This window comes from Rhineura floridana, chromosome 6, assembly GCF_030035675.1.
Source record: "Rhineura floridana isolate rRhiFlo1 chromosome 6, rRhiFlo1.hap2, whole genome shotgun sequence".
Classification (NCBI taxonomy): domain Eukaryota; kingdom Metazoa; phylum Chordata; class Lepidosauria; order Squamata; family Rhineuridae; genus Rhineura; species Rhineura floridana.
Genome location: NC_084485.1, coordinates 13701003 through 13722646, shown reverse-complemented (window position 1 = coordinate 13722646; position 21644 = coordinate 13701003). Strand labels below are relative to the sequence as shown.

The following is a 21644-nucleotide window of genomic DNA, read 5'->3' as shown; positions in this document are numbered from 1 at the left end:
GTGCAGTGTCAGAGCACTGAGGTTTCCTGAGTCAATCCCCAGCATCTCCAGGCAGGACTGGGGAAGACCTCCATCTGAAATCCTGGAGAGCTGCTGCCAGTCCGTGTAGACAATACTGAGCTAGATGGAGCAACAGTCCAGTTTGGTATAAAGTTGTTTCCTATGCTCTGAAGAGCAAAGAATTCCAACTTCTCCATGGTGGCTTCATGCTGTGGAATGCTCTACCTAGTGAAGTGTGGTTGGCAATATCTCTGCTGGTTTTGGGGCATCAAGGTAAATTGTGATTCCTACAGAAACTCTTCTCCTCCCCCCTGCCCTAGAAAATATTGGTTGGAACTCCTCTTTGCTGGAATTTATGTTGAAATCTTCTTGACTATGGGCGCTTCTGGGTGGGCTGTTTATCTACACAAAATTTGATTGTTATCCTGCACTTTCTAACTGCAAAAAGTCTTACAAGGAAAGTGACCAAAAATTGCACTGGGAGGAAGGACAGAATATCAGTCACTAGCCAGCAACGTTGTATAACCTTCAAGTGAAACATATCAGTATAAATGCTCAATAAATGGGATAAGTCATGCAACCTCTGCACAAGGTTTGTGCAAACAGATCAACATGAATGCTCAATAAAGCTACTGGCTGGAAGTTTTATGCTGGTTTAAAATTGTGTCCTTGAGCTCTAAAATGTATTATTGGCATTTGTTCTTATTTTTATTGAACTGTGCATCACTGTTGGAGTCATGTTCACTACAGAGAATGTGTTCTATATTATACAGCCACAAGAGTGGCTGTATACTATAGCAAGCATGGATTTTTCACATTCCTCAATGTTGAATTGAAAATACCCCCCTTTCTATTCTGATGCTTCCCATAAGCTCATTTGTAAACAAAACCTTACAAAACTTATAGCCCTGAACTCAGAAACGCTTGCTGAACAACCCTCTCAATTTTCATGGCGATAAACAAGACAGTCAGAATCAAGAGTTCAAAGTCTAAAGAGAGAGAGAAAAAACCCCAGAGCCCTTTTGGACTTCTTTCTTTCAGAGTTCTCATAATCTGTTGAAATTCATTAAAAATCACCCATGTTCACAGAGGACCTGAAGTCCTGTTACTGACCTTGCCTCATATGCTGACCTTCATCTTCTGAAGTTTAAAGGTTTAAAAAATGCCTGGCTGATTTTTAATTAATTTAAGAAATTTTGCATTGAACGGAATGATAATGTTGGGCATGCTCAGTAAGAACCAACTGTCAGTGTTCTAAAAGCCAGACTCCCAGCTGCTGGGCTTGGCTAATCAGGGGGCCACACCCACACCAGACTTTGATTTCACATGAGACAGTCATGGCTTCCTTCAGAGAATCCTGGGAAGTGTAGTTTGTGAAGGGTGCTGAGAGGAGACTCCTATTGCCCTGAGAGAACTCCAGTGGCCAGACTGGTTTAACAGTCAGCCACTCTGATTGAAGGTCAGTGAGGGGAACAGGGCGTCTCCTAGCAACTCTCAGCACCCTTCACTAACTACACTTCCCAGGATTCTTTAAGAGAAGCCATGACTGTCCAAAGTGAAATAAAGATCTACTGTGGATGTGGCCTGGAACAGCTTTGGTTTAAATTTGGGTGGGAGGCTACATGTGCCTGCTGTAGAATAAAAAGGTGGGGGGAAACCTGAAAAGCAATGATACCGTTCAAATTATTTTCCTTTTGGAAAGGAAGGGGCTTCCCCTCTGCCCAGTGCCCACCCACCCAATCTCCTCCCCCTCCTCCTACCCTCCCTGCCCCTCCCCCGGATCAGTGTTGGACTACGACCTGGGAGACCAGGGTTCGAATCCCCACACAGCCATGAAGCTGACTGGGTGACCTTGGACCAGTCACTGCCTCTCAGCCTTAGAGGAAGGCAATGGTAAAACCACCTCTGAATACTGTTTACCATGAAAACTATTCATAGGGTCGCCATAAGTTGGGATCGACTTGAAGACAGTCCATTTCCAAACATGATTGCACAGAAATAAATCCCACTGAGCTCAAAAAGTATGCAACTGATCAAACCAACCATCCCTTCTCCTCCTTCCTATCCTCTCCCTCTTGCCCCCCCTTCCCCTCCAATCCCCTCCCCCTCCAATCCCCTCCTTCCTCTCTCCTTCCACCTCCCCATGGTCAGTTTAAGCATGATTGCATGGGAGTACATACCATTAAACTCAACAAGCATTCAAATGATCAAACCTGCCCTTCCTTTGCCCCTCCCCCTCCAATCCCCTCCTTCTCCCTCCCCCTCCTTCCACTCCCCTCTCCTCTCCCCCTGCTTCTCCCCCATGGTCAGTTTTACCTATCCTAACCATGATTGGAAATGGACTGCCTTCAAGTCGATTCCGACTTATGGCGACCCTATGAATAAGGTTTTCATGGGAAGTGGTGTTCAGAGGTGGTTTACCATTGCCTTTCTCTGAGAGGCAGTGACTGGCCCAAGGTCACCCAGTGAGCTTTTCCCTCCTTCCCCTATCCTCTCCCTTCCTCCTCCCCTCCCCTCTTCCTTCTTCCTCCTTCCCTGCCCACTCCAGCCATCCCTCTCTCCCCTCCCCAGTTTTACCTATCCTAAGGATGATTGCACAGGAATAAATCCCACTGAACTCAATAAACATGCAGATGATCAAACCTGTTCTTCTCCTCCCCTCCCCCTCCTTCCTACTCCCCTCCGCCTTTTCCCCTCCGCCCTCCCTCCCCTCCCTCCTTCTCCTCCCCTCCCCATCCCCTGTGGTCAGTTTCACCTATCCTAAGCATGATTGCAGTGTAGTAAATCCCACTGAACTCAATAAGCATGCGAATGATCAATCCATTCTCAGCAAGCTTGTGCAGAATCCAGTTTCTTACCTCCCAGATTAAAAAGCAGATAAATTCACTCATAGGCAAAAAACCTTGTGGTTTAGGAACGTACCTATAGCCCACAGATATTTCTATCAAACTTTAAAAAGCAGGGGAATTGAGTAGCTATAGTGAATGCACCAGGGGAGCAGGAGACCTGACCTCCTCTCTGAGATATTGTACTGCCCTACAAATTGGTCAAAATGCAAACACCATTTCGGTTGGTCTTTCACAGTCCCTCTTCCTGTGTAGCTTGAAAGAATTTCAACAATGCAAAAGATCAACATGTACTTTTTACTTCCAGGTCAGAGGTCAGGGCATCAATAACTAGTTTTGAGGGAAAGTGTAATTCCTACAGATGTTCTGATTAGTTAAAGCTGGAGAACAACAGTTTTTCAAGAATCCAGCATGCACCACTACAAGCATGTTCTTGTTTCACTGTTGCCTTGCAAACAGAAATACTTTGGGTGGTAGTAAGTGCTAATCCTACTCAGAGTAGATCCATTGAAGTTGATAGTCACGACTAATTTAGGTTCATTCATTGAGTCTGAGTAGGACTTAGCTGAATATACTGCTTTGAGTTGGATCAAGGTTACAGAGATCTGGTTAAGGCTCCCTCTGCAGGAAGGAAGGGGGAAGGCAATTTTCTCCAATCCCTGCTCCAATGTTCCAAAGGGTCCTCCACCCTCCTGAGCAGATTTTCAGGAGGTAGAGGGTGCTTCAGAGAGAAGGAGGGAATTGCCTTCTACTTCCTCCAACAAGAGTGCTCCCTGAGTAGAGTTCCACTCATGGAAACTCTGGATCCAACTGGTTGAGAGTTTCAGCCCCATAAAGTTTTATACAATAAGCCCTTTTCAAAAAACAAGAAAAAATCTGGTATGCTTGACATGATCTAACACAGTAATTCCTTAGCTCCTAAGAATAGAATGGCTCGGCTGTCGGTCAAATGGGAATTTAACTGACTTTAAAGACTATAGTGTGTCCGGTTGTGTTTTTTTTAAAGAATCTATTTTAAAGAATTGTGTTTTTCTTATTCCCCCAGGCTGCCTTTATGTGAGCATGATATAGACTCCCCAGGAATAAGTAAATGTTTGTGAAAAGGGATTTATGCTGGGCACCCTTAATTGCAATTGATTAGTGGCTGACTTTTTTTTCTTAATTTTTTCTCTTCTTTTCTGTTCTGTGTAGGGTGGATTCAGAGGGCTGGGAATGATATGGTAGCCTCTTTAAATAGCTGTTGCATGTAAATATGTGGAGGAATGAACTTCTCACCAATGGCATGCACACCATACATTTAAAGCACATGACTTCCCAAAAAGAATCCTGGGAACCATAGTTTGTTAAGGGGTAAACTTAGGGGTAGCTCTGTGAGAGGTAAACTACAGTTCCCAGGATTGTTTGGGGGAAGCAGTGTGCTTTAAACGTATAGTGTGAACCCCACCTAAAGCCAAACATATTCCTCCTGCTGCTATGCTACTTCGGCTTTCCCTCTGGAAAGGGGTTAACTCTGGGCTTAACTGCATGATCAGAAGTCAGCACACAACCACCAACCCTACATGCTGGGAAGGTGTCACCTGCCAACCACCTAAATCTGTGTTAGGTGCCAACCACCTAAATCCACCCAAAGATGTTCACGGCTTGTAGACGGAATGCTGGACAAGATGGCGAAATGCTGAATCCAGCTAGGGGATGGGGTTGGATTTTCGATCTGCACATCTTGCTGAGTCAAAACTCCACATTAGGGAAATTCTTTTATTGAGCCAATTAAAATATCACAAAAGAGTGTGCAAGCTTTTGACCTCAACAGAAATCTTCATGAGGTTAGAGGGCACAGAAAGCCAAGGAGAGGGGGAAATTGACAGAAGATGGGGATTTATTCTCTGAAGGATTATTCCTGGCAGTTACTGGGTAAAGCTCCCCAGTATGGTGCCTATAGATTTTTTTTAAAACCTACTACACAACCTAAAATTAATCTCCAGCTTTGGTAATATAAAAACAGCCTAGTTCTTTCTCTTCCTGTTTTCCACCTACCAAGGAGCTTGTGCGTTTTGCCTAAGGACAGAGACAGACCTGGGTGAAATGAAGGGATGGTCATGTGTATGCTTCTTCATCTCCAGCAGTCGTAGGTGCAACCTGAAACCAGCACAGTGCCAAGTGGAGCAACCTCATTTGAACATCTGCTACCTCTGCCCACGCTGTTGCTTTTGCTTGTTGTACAGCTCTTGCTAATGGAAGCCTTCAAGAAATAACCGGTTTACGAATGCTGCCATCTAGGGGTGTAAAGTGAGACTGCCACAGATTTTACCAACCATTGAGTCCTAGGAGGATCTCCACCCACTCATCTCCACCCCAGCTGCAGCACCCACAGGCCATATTGGTAGGATAGGCATCTGTCAGGCAAGAGGTTTGGCTGAATGCATTCCACTGGTCCCTGGGAGCGGGATGATTCCATACTCTTCTGTTGTACACATAGGATCAGAACAAAGGCCTGTCTGGTCCTCCCCACCACCACACACACACACACACACACACAGTAGCCAACCAGATTTATTTTTCTCACATTTATATCTCACTTTTCTTCCATCACGGAACACAATGTGGCATAATGAGGTTCCCAGGAGGTCTCCCATCCAGACACTGACCAGATCCAGACCTGGCTTCTCCCACTGTTAATTTCAGACAGCTGGTCATTCAGAGGCACATTGTCTGATCCTGGAGGTAGTGTATGCTGAGCTAGGTGAACCGTAAAACAGCTTCCTGTGTATTCAACCATGCCATTTCTTCCTTGCAAAATTAATGCTGACTTTTCCCCATGCTGTATGCCTACTTTAGCGCATGGTGGCACATTTTCTTTCCTCCTGCTTTGAGTGTATGCTGCTGCTCTCCTTGAGAACCGTTTATTTATTAAAATATTTAATAAGCTGCACTTTTCATAAAAAGTGGTGCCTGGTGCTGCACAGCCTCCTTCTCTCTCTGTGGAATTGGCCCCTCTTCAGCCTCCTACAAAGTGGCCCTGCTTCAGGCAGCTGCCCCACAGGAGGCGGCTGCAGAGGAAGGCTCTGAAGGGGAGCCTCACCACCAGCCTGTGGTTGAAATGAACGAGGAAGAGTGCTGCCTTTGAAGGTGGAGGGAAGAGAGCTACCCACTTTTGCTGCTAGACTGTCCTTCATGTTCTTGAACGGACAGATGGGCTTGTGTTCAAGGTGCAGAGCTGGCCAGGCAGGAATCTCCCCCAAATCTCCCATTTTTTTTTTTTAAAAAAGTGTTTTTAAATTTGTATATTTGTTTTTAATGTTTTTAATTGTAAACCGCCCAGAGAGCTTCGGCTATGGGGTGGTATACAAATGTTGTAGTAGTAATAGTAATAGTAATAGTAATAGTAATAGTAATAATAAAACTTTTCATAAAAGTATATCACAGTGACATTACAACATGCAAAAACATTGATAGAATTAAAAACAAATAAAAACCATAAGAACAGCATCCATAAGTACTACATGGGCTGGAATTAAGGCTAATGATCCAAGAGCAAGATGTCTAGATCAAAGCGCTGAGAATTTCCTAATCTTAGTGCACAGTAAAGTACTAACAAGTAGCTGAGCGTATAATCTGAGTTTATGAGAAATCTTGATGTATTTTGTTTTGTGTGTGTGTATGGGAGGGACTCTTGGTATAAATATCTGCATAGAGGGAGGAAACTCAATATTCTGCCTTTTTCCCTTTCTTTCTACATGTTTAGGGAGAACCTGGCCCTCCTGGTTTGCCTGGTCCACCAGTAAGTATTTACATACTTGATACTGTGCGTGGGGGTGTTCAGCAAGGGCCATAGCTCAGTGGAGGAGCATCTGCCCTGCATGCAGAAGGTCCCAGGTTCAATCCCTGACATCTCCAGGTAGAGCTAGTAAAAACTCCTCTTTGGAAGCCTAGAGAGCTGCTGCCATTCAGTGCAGACACTATTGAGCTAGATGGACCAAGAGTCTGATGCAGTATGAGGCAGCTTCTTTTGGTATAAGAGATTCACAAGAAGTTGAGGTAAAAGGGACAGGAGGAAAAGAGACAACAAATGGCTCAGGAATACATACGTCTGGGAAATAAAAGGAGCTTCCACTAGCTTTTATTTTAGAAAGAAGGATGGGTATGGGGAAGAGCTTGGAAGCCTCACGCTCATGGGGCTGTGACGGAGCCACAAAGGAGTGTTCCACAAATGTACAGGGAGGATTTGGCCGTTTCTGTCTCCGCGTGCTACACATAGAAAAGCCAGGACCATAGAGAAAGAAAGATTTAAGAACTGATCAAACGCGTGCAGCAGTGGGTACCTCCCCCTCGGTGGGAATTTGTACACCGCCCAGAGAGCCTTCGGGCTTAGGGCGGTATATAAATTAAAAAGAAAAAAGAAAGAAAAAGAAGAAAGAAAAAAAAGTCTGAAGGCAAGGCTGAGACTTGAGTGAATTTATTCCAAGGAATTCTGTGTTAATACGCGACGGAGGGGCAGCGCTTTAAGGAAGTCGGAATGCTGCATGCCATATCATCACAGTATATCTTTGTAATCATGATATTAACAGTGCCTGCCTCTCCATTTGGTTTAGGGACCAAAAGGGGCATCAGGGAAGCGAGGGAAGCTGGGGAATGCAGGCCTACCTGGCCTTCCAGGAGTGGATGTAAGTATCAAAGGTTTCTTTTTTCCTTCTCCCTATTAATGAGAGTATTCCCAGAGTACTTTGCTGACATGTGAAGGCTGTGGTCCAGTGCTCAAATAATGGGGGGAGGGGGAGGGGAGACTCTTAATGAAAACGTCAAGCGTCCGCCCCCAATTTTAGTCAACTCATCCCCTCCCCCAAGTTTTACAAAAACTGTAGCTAAGAGAGCCCACAAAGAAAGGTACACAAGTTATCTTCTTGCCGTTTGAGTACTGCTGTATTCATGAATAATGTTCCAATGTGTTTCTTCATTTCTGTGTCTGTACTTTGAATGAGAACCTACATCCTCTATACTTATAGCCAACTCATTCTCTGAGTGTAGCCAAAACAGCTCCACCCATGCACAAGAAGAAGGTGTCCACAGACTTGGAGGAACCGCAAGGTTTGAAGAAGTATAAAATATTTTTTTTTGGGGGGGGGACACCCAAGCTTGCGGGATGAGGTGCACATATCCAAAAACAAGCCCAAAAGGACTAAGCATATGCAGTGGATGTGGAATGGAAATTTCTGGGAAAGGGCGTGGCTGGCTGGAACTCCAACCCAAGAGTTTTCCATGCAGCTTCATTTTGTTTCAGGTCCCAGTTACTGGCTAGAACAGGGGTTCCCAAACTGTGGTGGGCGGTGCACCAGAGGTCTGCAAGCTTCACTCAGGTGGACCATGGCATGTCTATGAAGAATGGCAGGAGCAGCAGCTGTGAACAGCAGGCACAGTGGCTGCTCCATTGTTCTAAGAACCCAGTCGTTCACCTGCAAGGTGTGCAGGATGGACCGGAATCTGCAATGGCGGGAGGAGGCACTCAAAAGGAGTGGAGAGGATTAGGAGCGCCAAAGACAGAGCGAGAAGAAGCAAATGAATAAAAATAAATAAAAGAAGCCATACAAACACAATTAAAAATCATACAGCAACAAGCACAGTGCATTACATGTGCTACAACAGGCAGAAAAATCATTTAAGTGGTCCGCCAAGACCATCAGCAATTTTCAAGTGGTCCGTGCGGAAAACACCTGGTCTAGAATGTGGATCTGATTTGTTTTAAGTCTACATGAATTGACCCTGCCTCCAAATTCAGCTCAAAACTCTCTTGTTGTGAATTTTGATGGCAACTAGTTTCATCTTCTGACAAGTGGGTGAATTATTCCAAGTGCTTCTTGAACAGAGAGAGAGAGAGTGAATCAGAGAGGTTGTCAGCACTCTTGCAGACAGCTGAGCATATCAAGAACTGCTGCATGAGTCCTGGTAGGGTTAGGGCTAGCGATGGATAGAGTGGTGAGTCAGATCCACAGAAGGGTCAAGGTGGAGGCAGAGTGACATGTAGACAGAAAGCAAGGAGGGCTGGAGCAAGGATGGAAGTGGGAAAAACACAGAAAAGTAAGACAGGCGGGAGGAAAGCGCATAGCTGAACAGTACTCCAGCGTCACCATAGCCTCATGGCGGCTAAGGAACCCGAGCGAGAGGCAACCAAGAGAGGCAGAGCGCGTGGGAGGAGGGCGCCGCACAATGTGCTCGCTAGGATGCCTGATGGCTTCAGCAGCAAAGATTTGTTTTGTTTCCATGCCAAAGCTGATCCATCCGTGAGCTGTTTCATTGCCTCTGCTGAGCGACTGCATGACTTCCAACAAAAATTATGTTATTCATCTAGCTGTCTGCTGAGCAGAATTTTGTAAATTAATTAGATAATTAATTATTTCATTACCCCTCACCATTCATTTCATTGCAAAGTAAACACAATACAGATAGGAAAGAACCCATCATCAATTATGTATCATTTGCAGACAGAAAACAGCAACGGTGAATACTGATAGTATCATTCATTGGCAATCACTCGTGGCCGAGTAAGATTGTCTTCCAAGATAAGGTCTTTAATGGTGGGTCCATAAGTGACTGTGGAGGCCAATTCCGGATCCACACAGCCTCCCACATAGGTTTCCAGATGGAAGATGGTCACGATGAGGATTTGTTTGACATGCCTTCCGCTTAGCTCATTTGTCCCTTTCGCCCTGTACTCATGCTTCTTTGAAGTCCACAGCACATTTGATAATAGCCGACCTCCAATTGGGACGCTCATGGGCCAAGACTTCCCAGTTGTCGATGTTCATGTTACATTTTTTTAGATTCGCTTTAAGAACATCTTTAAACCTCTTTTGCTGTCCACCAATGTTCCATTTTCCATCCTTAAGTTGGGAGTAAAGTAGCTGCTTTGGAAGACGGTGATTATACACTGGATTAAGATCTGTTTTGGACTTGAGGCAAATAAGTGAACATTGACCATTTCCACTCCTGTTTCCGTCGCAGCTTTCAAACATCCCTAATAGCCACCCCCAATGCATTTGCGCAGAGTGGTCCTTCAGTGCCAGTCCTACTCAGAGTAGAGCCATTGAAGTTAATAAACATGATTAAATTAATTTCAGTGGAACTACTCTGAGTAGGACTTAGTTGAATGTAACCCAGAGTTATTCACACCTCCTTGGATAGTCTTATTTGCAGTCTTTGTTGCATTCTGTGGAAAGAGCATTGAATTCACAACATCAACTTTGAGGACTTTGCTCTGCTTCGACGTTTGCAGTATCCATTTCCCTTCAGTCCCCATTTTCAGAGCTTTGGACCAGTGTTTAAACTTGCCCTTCCATCTCTTTTTGAGCACAACAAAGGAGCGAAAAGGACGCATCTTCCTCCCTCTCTCCCCCACCCTCCTTAGAGCCTTCAATTAGGTCAAATGCAAAAAGACTCTGACAGCAATTCAACTTTAGAGTCCAGTTTAAGAGTGCACAAATGCTCTCTGAAGCAGAACTTAGATATGATCAAGAGGAAGGAAAGAGAAGCAACCAGCCCTTCACCATAATGAAGAGAGGGAGCTGGCAAACTTGCGTAGCTTCTGAAGCTTAAAACAGTTTAGGGTATATGATGAGAGGGTTGCAAATGGGCACAGTACACAATGCAGGTGGCTCTAGTTCTGTAGACAAGTCAACCTATTATATAATGTGTTTAATCTCTCTTCTCCCCACCACCTCCCCAATTTATCTGGCACAAGCACAGCTTGAAGAATGTCAGCTGTACATCTGACCAGTAGTGCACTAGTGGAATATCATTGTTTATTGGTCATGTAGCTGCCCTTGCCCTGTCCAGTAGACACCATGCTATCAGGCTACCTGCTTCTATTCCAGCTGGTCATGATAAGAACTGTAATTTAAGAACAGATGCCTGAGTGTGCTTTCCCCCTTGTTCTTCCCTGTCCCTCTTTCCTCATGTGTCGTGCATTTTGCATTGTTAGCCTAAGAGCAGTTATTTAACTTTTGTAAATTGTATTTTGTAAATGGTATTATTTTACTGATGTATTTCATATTGTATTTTTATATATGTGTTTTTTTAAGCCTCTTTGAGGGCCTTTGGCCGAAAGGTGGGGTATAAATAAATTACAATAATAAAATAATAATAAGAAACTATGGAATTCGCTCCCATAGGAGGTAGTGATGGCCACCAACTTGGATGGCTTTAAAAGAGGGTTAGACAGATTCATGGAGGAGAAGGCTATCAATGGCTACTGGCCATGCTGGCTATGCTCTGCTTCTACAGTCAGGGGCGGTATGCTTTTAAGTGCCAGTTGCTGGAAACCGAAGGAGGGGAGAGTGCTCTTGCACAGGTCCTACTTGCGGGCTTCCCATGAACATCTGGTTGGCCACTGTGACAACAGGATGCTGGGTTAGATGGGCCAGTGGCCTGATCCAACAGGCTCTTCTTATGTTCTTAAAGCTGGGAGATTGGGACCAGGGGCAGACAAGGAAATATGAGAAGAACAGGCAGGCTGACAGGAAGAGGCACCCAAAGAACAGCACCTTGGACAGCTCTTTGAAAGTTCAGACGAAAACCCAGAGCGGATTCCACTTCCTCACTGACATTGGAACTACCAGTCTCCGCTCTTTGCCTGGCTGTAATGAGCCCTCGAATGGTGGCACTGTCTCTTGCTTGCCTGGATGGAGGAAGGAGAGAGGTTGTATGGAGGGAGGGAGCTATCTTTGACTTCTGTGTGGCTGGAATGTAGCCTGCTGCACCAAGGGAAGAGTCACATCCATAGCTCCATCCGCATTCATCTCAGGCTCCATGCACTTTTGACTCTGCCCCTGCTCACCACTGGCACATGGACTCTGAAAGGGTGTCCATGAGGGAAGGTGGCCCTCGGGCTGAAAAGTGTTCCCTATTTCTTGATTTATAGCCAGGGTTGTTTCAGGAGGAGCCACGATGGCCTGTTTAAAGAAGTGCAGAGGTGGAGCCATACTGCCGCCTGGAAAGCTGTTGTGCCCTTTTGTTCGTCCTTTCTGCAGCTTGGAGCGGCTTGCCACCAGGGGGCACCAGCGCAGAGCCTATGGGCCCCCTAGTTTTAGTACCGGCCAGTAATATTGACAAAGGATTGTATCCCACAACATCCTCCTCAGAACAGACCCGTTGAAATTAATGAACCTAAATGAATCATGTCCATTAACTTCAATAGGTCTACTCTGAATAGGGCTAGCATTGGATACCAGAGGGCTTCTCTGAGCTTGGTTGGAGTCCTCTATACTACAGGCACCTAAAACCTTTTAATTGTGTTTTAGAGTGTTCCTAACTGTATTTCTGTTTTGGAATGTTTTAAACTGTTTCTAGTATGTTTTTATTTTCCTGTTAAATTGTTTTGTTTTATGTTTGCCACCCTGGGTTCCTTCAGGAGAAGGGGTGGAATATAAATTTAATTAATTAAATAATAATAATAATAATTCCAAGTTCTTCAAGATGGGTACTTCTGATATTTTTTGAGAACCATCAAATTCCCCTGACTGTATATTTTTAAAAACTGATTTTAATATTGCATTTTTAAATTATCATAACTTTCCCTGGGACCCCACGGTGAAGGGCAGGTAAGAAATTAATAAATAACAATATTAATAAATGCCCTGCTGTTCCCTTTTCAGGGTTTAACCGGATCTGATGGCCCACCTGGGCCAAATGGACCACCAGGGGACAGAGTAAGTACCAGGACTTAAAAAATTTGAAGGTGGGAACAGGAGGAGGAATTAGGCACAGTACCATTGGTGCAAAAGCAAACTCACTGACTAAAGAGGAATCAAAACAGCAATCTGCAACCCAGGGGTGGGGAACTTGTGGCCCTCCAAATGTTTACTAGACAACAGGTAAAATTTACATAAATTGCTCCACCCATTTTTGCTTCTGCCCCGCCTACTACTGCCATCCAGCCCTTAGAAGGTTGCCCAGAAGAGAATGCACCCCTTGGGCTAAAAAAAAGAGGTTCCCCTCCGTCCAAAGGTTCCCCTTCAGTCAATCTAGAAGAGGGTGAGGAACCTTTGGCCTTCCAGATGCTGCTGGACTACCATCCCTGAACACTGGCCACGCTCGCTGAAGCTGATGGGAGTTGGAGTCCAACCACAGGTTCCCATCTCTCCTGTTACTGACTGCCCAGTTGGCCAACCTGCGTCCCAGTGGTGGCACAGATGGCACAGTCGGTGAAAATTTGTGACAGAAGGACCCAAGGCTCTGGCGACAATATAGGCCTAGTTCTCTCTGTGATGATCAACCTTGTCTGGACTGTACCACCTGAGATGGCGGGTGGGGCTCAGATGACTTCATGCTTCCCCATACTAAAAACAACAATAATACTTGCACATAGCAAGCTAGCATCTTAGGGAGAAAGCTGGGTTAGTACCTTTTCCCCCCGGCATGCTAGTTTTCTATGTAGACGATTTGTCTATGTGGCAGAGCAGATAAACATGTATACTCCTACCTGAAGTCCAGCCACAGGGAGAAGTAGGCCTAATAGGCATTAAGCTTCCTCCAAAGGAGGAAGGGTGGGATATGTTGTTGTTGTTGTTGTTGTTGTTAACAACAACAACCCTGGGCTCCTACTGGGAGGAAGGGCAGGAAATTATATATATATATATATATGGAGTTGCCCTGTTTTAGCATCATAAGAATCCTTAAAGATAACAATGTCTAAAACTTCCCAGTCAGTCAAGGGCCCTCCAGATGTGGTTGCAGTGCAGCTCCCATCATCCTTGACCATGGGCCACACCGCTTGGGGCTGATGGGAGATGGAATCCAACCACATCTGGACAACCACATGTTCCTCATCTGTTCAGTGTCATGGCTGAACATAGATTTGAATCGATGCCTCTCCTCTCCTGTCCAACACTATTTTGGTGCACCTGTCGTATGTGCATATTCAGGAACTATAGCCACCCAGTCTGGGGGGGAAAGGTGTGGTGCAATTGCTTTACAATGATAGCTAAAGTATGTAGATTTAGGAAACATAAATTGCATTGATCAGAACACTGAATTGTTTTAGGTTTGGAGGATAAATCCAGCCTTGGTGGTGTCTAGTGACTTTTAAGGGCCCCATCAACTTTCCCTGATGGGGCATTTTCATAGTGGAGAGGATTGGAGCATTAATTGTCTCCTGTAAGTAAGAGGTTCGGCTCAAAGATTTGTGAGATTTCTCAAGTTGATTTCTCATGAGAATTGGCAGCTTTCTTTAGGAATCTCACAATTTCTTCAGCCATTAGGAAGGAGAGCATTTTATACTTTTTCTAACCAACTACAGCTGTAAAAGAATAGCTTAGGATCTGTCAGGAAGCAGACCAGAAAAAAACTTGCTGTGAGCTAAAAAAATTAAAAGGTGAGCTGGCAGCTGTAAACAAAGTTGATCTTGATAGGATTACAGTCTGATCTTAAGGGGGGGTGGAATTAATTATGCCTTTGAGCTCTCAGAACCTGTCCATCTGATTAAAGGCTTGTGTTTAAATTTAACAGAAAACAGAAAAACATTACTAATCTGGTTTGGTATGATGTTGCAGAATGCCAGGGTGCCCTTCCTTTTGATCTCCAAATCAGTTAGTCAGATATGTTCTAGGAGTAAATCTCTCTCTGTCCGTCAAACCTCTTGCTATAATCCACTCATTTTTTCCCAAGATCCAGAAACATCCCCATAGTATACCTTCAAAAGTTTTCATTGCAATACTTTGCATTAGTCACCTTGAGAGGCACCACTGCAAGGTTGTTTTGAAGGGCGTCTATTGCCAGGTTTATGATGAAACCTGACGAGGGAGGGAGTAAGCCTTTTTTCTTTCTGCTGTTTTTTAATTGGATCCATACCCCCTTCCCCATGCCTGAGTAGAAAGCACCTCTAACTGTGCAAGATGGGGCTGCCAGTTTCACTTACAACCACAACAGCTGCCCTCTGCACCTCAGCACATTCTGGAGGGTCCCCATAACTGAGGTGTGGACACTTGAGGCTTGTTGGATCTACTTTACTTTATAGCAGAACCACAAGATCTACCAACCAGAGTCAGGTGCAAAAGACCACTAGGCCATCGATTTCCATTCCGATTTGTGTTCATCGCACGCAGTACTTTTTCCGTTCTCCTGCATGGCTTCCAACAAAAATTATGTTATTCATCTAGCTGTCTGCTGAGCAGAATTTTATAAATTAATTAGATAATTAATTATTTCATTACCCCTCACCATTCATTTCATTGCAAAGTAAACACAATACAGATAGGAAAGAAGCCATCATCAATTATGTATCATTTGCAGACAGAAAACAGCAACGGTGAATACTGATAGTATCATTCATTGGCAATCACTCGTGGCCGAGTAAGATTGTCTTCCAAGATAAGGTCTTTAACGGTGGGTCCGTAAGTGACTGTGGAGGCCAATTCCGGATCCACACAGCCTCCCACAGTGAGGACATAGGTTTCCAGATGGAATATGGTCGTGATGAGGATTTGTTTGACGTGCCTTCCTCATAGCTCATTTGTCCCATTCTCCCTGTATTCGTGCTTCTTCAAAGTCCATAGCACCTTTGATAATAGCCGACCTCCATTTGGGACGCTCATGGGCCAAGACTTCCCAGTTCTCAATGTTCATGTTACATTTTTTTAGATTCGCTTTAAGAACATCTTTAAACCTCGTTTGCTGTCCACCGATGTTCCATTTTCCATCCTTAAATTGGGAGTAAAGTAGCTGCTTTGGAAGACGGTGATTATACACTGGATTGAGATCTGTTTTGGACTTGAGGCAAATAAGTGAACATTGACCATTTCCACTTCTGTTTCCGTCGCAGCTTTCAAAATCCCTAATAGCCACCCCCAATGCATTTGCGCAGAGTGGTCCTTCAGTGCCAGTCCTACTCAGAGTAGTTAATAAACATGACTAAATTAAGTTCAGTGGATCTACTCTGAGTAGGACTTAGTTGAATGTAACCCAGAGTTATTCACACCTCCTTGGATAGTCTTATTTGCAGTCTTTGTTGCATTCTGCGGAAAGAGCATTGAATTCACAGCATCAACTTTGAGGACTTTGCTCTGCTTCGACGTTTGCAGTATCCATTTCCCTTCAGTCTCCGTTTTCAGAGCTTTGGAGCAGTGTTTAATCTGGCTGTCTGCCCTTCCATCTCTTTTTGAGCACAACAAAGGAGCGAAAAGGACACATCTTCCTCCCTCTCTCCCCCACCCTCCTTAGAGCCTTCAGTTATGTAACATGCAAAAAGACTCTGACAGCAATTCAACTTCAGAGTCCAGTTTAAGAGTGCACAAATGTTCTCTGAAGCAGAATTTAGATATGATCAAGAGGAAGGAAAGAGAAGCAACCAGCCCTTCACCATAATGAAGAGAGGGAGCTGGCAAACTTGCGTAGCTTCTGAAGCTTAAAACAGTTTAGGGTGTATGAAGACGGGGTTGCAAATGGGCACAGTACACAATACAGGTGGCTCTAGTTCTATAGACAAGTCAACCTATTACATAATGTGTTTAATCTATCTTCTCTCCGCTGCCTCCCCAATTTATCTGGCACAAGCACAGCTTGAAGAATGTCAGCTATACATCTGACCAGTAGTGCACTAGTGGAATATCATTGTTTATTGGTCATGTAGAAGTTTCCAAAGCAGGAAATGAAGGTGCGCAGCTCAGGGGCAGAGCATTTGCTTTGCATGCAGAAGGTCCCAGGTTCAATCCCTGGCATCACCAGGAAGGACCTCTTGTCTGAAATCTTTGAGAGCCACTGCCAATGGCCATCAGCCTTCAGTCCTGGGACCTGTCTTTAGCCCAAACATACGTTTGGGGACCCATATCTCAATTTTCCATATATTTGTATAGTGGAAGCATTGCAGAAATGTCTCATGTTGGGTCAGACTTTGACCAAGTAGTTGAAGACTAGTGTTGTAGGCAATACCAAGTTAGATAAACGAATGGTCCACCTTGGTATAAAGTAGCTTTATATGTTCCTAAGCGAGGAGAACTACAACTCTGTTTGCTGTGAACTTCTGACATGGGTCAGAAAAGTTCTTCAGTAGGCCACCATGTGTGTGTGGGGGCTGATTCTCTTTTTTATTTTCTTTCATTCATTCATTCATTACTTGAATTTATATCTCAATTTTCCATATAAATATACTCAAAGTGGCTTACAATAGCACAAAAATGCAGATCACTACATCACTAACAATCATTTTGAAAACATAACAATCATTTCAAATCATTACAAGACGTAACAATCCAACAATAACTCCAGTTAATTTTTTTCTATTTTTAGCAACGCTGCTAATTTGCTTTGTTGTTACTGAGCTGCAGTGGGGAAGGGATTACTTTCTTCTCTTTTTTAAATATAAAAATGGTTTATTAATTCATACAGTCTATACATCCAACAGCATCAAAAACATCAGCATTAAGAGGAGTGGAGACTGGTGGCTCTGATATCAGCGGGGCAGTGAATCCACTCTGGGTTTTGGTCCAAACTTTAAAGCTTTCAGCACCTTGGACAGCTCCTTGAAAGTTTGGACTAAAACCTGGAGTGGGTTCACTGCCCGACTAACATTGGAGCCACCAGTCTCCACTGATTAAGAGTTTCTGTGATCATTTTTACATCTGACCCTGAAATAGCAATGGTTGCAGCAAAAACCAACTCTCCATGAAAACTCAGTGCAGCGCTAATTTTAATGTTTCAATCCCTCAGGGTGCCATTGGGCCTCCTGGACCAGTTGGACCAGCAGTAAGTGGACTTAACATTTTATGTATCTTGCATGTAATTGTGGAGGAGGTCATGCCTCATGCCTATCCCTCTGTAGTACAATGTCAGCAGGGATCCTTTGTGCTATTGTCTCTGAAGTCATAGCAGTACGAAGACCATAGTATAGATGCAGAACACACGTTTTGCATGCGGATGGCCCAGTCCCAGGCACCTCCTGTTTAAAAGACTGTGTAGCAGGATATGGGAAAATCAGAGTCAATAATATTTGCCTAGATGGACCAAGGAAGCTTCATATGACCAAGAGTAGACCAGAGAAGTGATGGTACATGTGGTCCAACTTGAGAATCAATGAAAGCTAACAGAATATTAATGTTTGGCCATTGCTAGTTATTGCCGAGATGCATGTGTGTGAAGTCACTGGGAATATTCTTTCTATGGGTTTCTTCAGGGGTTTAGACCAGCTCTTAAAAGCTATAAATATTCAAAATGCCCTTTTTACAAATCTTGTGCTATTGCTGTGGGAAGCTGTGAAGTTGTTGCGCCATGGTTCAATCACCTGAATGTAACATCATTATGTCATGTTCCATGCCATTGCTCTGACTGATTTCAAGGGCATACAAGCATGTTTCTGTGGCTGGATCATAAACTGTGTATGCAAACAAGTGCTGTATGCAGTATTCCTTCCTCAGTTAGCCCCTGGGCTGTGCATGCAGCCCTGGTCAGTAAGTCAGCAATTTCACCCATTGTCTCTCCCAGAGGGTGAACCAGTGGCTAGATTTGGCTCTATCCATCAAACAGCTGACATGTGCAATTGTTGATTTTTCTGATGAGGCTGCGGGGAGAGACAGCAGCTCAACACATGCACAGTTAGATGGGGATCCACCGTGCATTGTGGAACTTTAACCCTGTGCATCAGATTCAGTTCTCACTTGGTAGAGCATCTCCCTTGCATGCAGAAGGTCGCAGGTTTGGTCCCCAGCATCTCCAGGTAGGGCTGGGAGAGACTCCTGGCTGAAAATCTGGAGAGCCGCTGCCAGTCAGTGTAGACAGTACTGAGCTAGGTGGGCCAATGGTTTGACTCTGTATAAGTCAGCTTCCTGTGTTCCTATGTACTTTTCTTCACATTGCTTTTTCAGTCTCTTATTTGCATGTAAGAACATCTGTGTTGCTTGGTGAAATACTTACTAGGGAGGGAATCGCTTACTAACGTTGCCGACTGGGCATTTGAATAAAAACTACATATTTGTACAGAAGGAAGGGGAAATGAGTGGAGACAGATGATGTTCAAATGAGATCTATTTTTATGAATCTTGTTTTTAAAAAAAGCAATTTTGATCTAATTTTCAGGGCAAAGGACTTCCAGGGCCTCCGGTAAGTAAGTCTAACTCCTTCGGAAGACAACTGAAAAAGGGACATTGTTCAGAAACATGACCCTTTTGTACTTCATTTGCACAACCCAAGCCTCTGAATCCAAAACACAGAATCCATTACATTCTGTCCTTCATTTCAAGTTCGGATGATATGCAGACTCTGTTCTTCCAAACAGTGGCAGCTGGTGGCTCTATGTCAGTGGGGCAGTGGAATCTGGGTTTTAGTCCAAACTTTCATGGAAATTCAAAGTTTGGACTAAAACCTGGAATGGATTCCACTGCCCTACTGACATGAAGCCATCAGCCGCTGCTGCTTCCCTGTCAAGTTTTCTGAACGCACCTGCCGCCTCTGCTCGTGACCTCTGCACCTGTAATAGAAGGTGTGTACCCCTTTGGGTGCTCTATAATGGCTTTGGATGCAGCAGGTGCCTCCTTTTATGTAAGAAGCGAGGAGGAAATTTTTTGCCAATTCCCTCTTCCTTATTCAGCTGCTTGTGTGTGCGCACCCTCTCAAATCTGTTGAGAGACCATCCAGAGTGGGGGGGATGTACAAGGAGAGGAGGGAGTCAAAGAACATTACCTCCTCTCTTCCATTAGTGGTACTGTCTGCTGGCATAAAAATTATTCTGCGAGCAGAATGGCAAGATTGAAATCCATCCGTTAAATTTTATGTGGTTTGAAAAATACGCTTCATTAAGTTAGATGTCTTATCCAGTTTTTAACGTAAGCTGCTTCATGTTTCTTGGAGAAGAGGGGAGCAGCCATAGCTCACCTGCAGAGTATCTGCCTTGCATGGAGAAGATTGCAGGTTCAAGCCCCAACAGCTGCAGGTAGGGCCGGACAAAGATCCATGCCTGAAACTTTGGAGAGCCACTGCCAGTCAGTGTGGACAATATAAGGCAGCTTCCAGTGCTCATATTTAATATTGATCTATCTATTACAGTTATATTATGTTATGTTATGTTTTATTTCTAGGCCGCCTTTCAGCCAAATAGGCCCCCAAGGCGGCTTACACACAAATACAAATACAAAATACAAATAAAAACAATACAATTTACCAAAAAAAATCAAACTAACAAAATGCTAACATTTCTAAAAAACAAGAACAGCAAACCAAAAGCATTCATCTTCCTGGTAAAGGGCAGTCCCCAGAAAAATGTCACTAAGAGCAGGGGTTGGGGGCAAGGCAGGTGGAAATGCTTGCCCCTTGATGGTCCCAGCACAGTCTCATCCCTGCAGCTACAAAGTTGTCCACAGAGCTGTGGCTATTAGTCATTATGTTTATATGGAGGCTCTGCCTTCAGTGATAGGTTGAGATTGAATACCAGTTGCTGGGGAGCAATAGCTAGAGAGGGCTACTGACTTCATGCCCTGCCTGTGGGCTTCTCGGAGGCCTGTGTGTGGGATGCAAGATGCTGGACTAGGTCAACTTTAAAGACTGACAAGGTTTTGAGAAGGGGGGGAAGGGATATTAAAACAGATTCCTGCAAGATAGGAATTGAATGACCTGGGTCCCAAATATTTGAAAGACTGTCTCCTTCCCTGTAGACCCTCTCGGATGTGAAGATCAGCTGAGGGGCCTCCTTGATAGTTCTGCCACTCTCAGAAGTTTGTGGGGGTGGCCGGGAGAGGGCCTTCCCTGTGGCAGCCCCTAAGTGGGAACTCCCTCTCCACAGAGGTGTGTCTGAAACCTTTGCTGTACAGTTTTTGGCAAATGCTAAAGATGCACCTCTTTACCCTGAGATATATCTTTTCAGGACCCACCCTATTTCTGTGAATGTAATGTGTTTTAATTGTTTTTAATATTGTATTTTAAATTTCTGTAACCCACCCTGGAACCTGTTGGTGAAAGGCGGGTGATAACAACAACAACAACAACAAAACAATAATAATAAATAATAATAATATAATTTTCAGAGTCCCTCTGGTTGCCCTTCATGACTCATGTAATGTGCTTTCTCTCTTTTACAGGGACCTCCAGGCTCCAGTGGCTTCCCAGGTGGAAATGGGTATCAAGGGCCACCCGTGAGTTTCCCTTTCTTCTCATGTTTCCAATGCCATATGCCCAGGGCCGGTGCCAGAGAGTGGCCAAGTCAGGCCCTGGCTGAGGGGCCCTGTGGGGCCCCTCCTTAGCGTGGGTGGGTAGCACTCCCTTCCGTGATCTGTGGCAGCATCAGCCCCCAACCCTGCCACGGATTGCAGAGAGGGAGCTCCCAGGCACCACCACCCCACCTCACAGGCCCTTGATGGCCGCTTGCACGCCCCACCTACCTTTCCCTTGAAGTAAATGCTGGCTGTGCTGCTAGTGCATGCCTGCCATCTACCAAGATGGCAGCCGAGGCTTCCCTAAGGGGCTGATGCCCTTCCACCATCTTGATTGATGGCAGGCATGCACGCACAGTACAGCCAGCATTCATTTCAAGGGAAAAGTAGGTGGGGCTTGTGGGCAGGTGCTGGGTCCCGGGGTAGGCTGGTGCTGGCCCTGCATGTGCCCCAAAGGGACAAATCTTTTGCCTCGCTCTTCTGCATTATTCAGGAATCAGGACAGAGAGGGAGCGGTGCTGATTCAACAGAATGTCGAGAGCAGCAGGTGGCGCTGTTTCCTTTCAAGTAATACCCACCAGCATAATGGAATCCTATTGAAGCCAAACCTTGGAGTTGTGCCAATCCAGGCAGCTGTGTCTTCTTCTAGAGGGATTGAGGAGTGAATAAGGGAGCAGCCTCT

General features: G+C 44.7%; 1 protein-coding gene across 1 annotated transcript in view; it reads left to right on the top strand.

Annotated features, from left to right (window-relative positions):
• The window catches only part of COL9A3 (collagen type IX alpha 3 chain), an 87963-nt gene that overhangs the window by 6727 nt on the left and 59592 nt on the right, over positions 1–21644 (top strand). Inside the window, exons 3-8 of the mRNA XM_061631044.1 lie at positions 6589–6624; positions 7436–7507; positions 12488–12541; positions 17535–17570; positions 18897–18920; positions 20891–20944. Of these exons, the coding sequence (XP_061487028.1) occupies positions 6589–6624; positions 7436–7507; positions 12488–12541; positions 17535–17570; positions 18897–18920; positions 20891–20944 (276 nt within the window). The remainder of the gene's footprint in view (positions 1–6588; positions 6625–7435; positions 7508–12487; positions 12542–17534; positions 17571–18896; positions 18921–20890; positions 20945–21644) is intronic.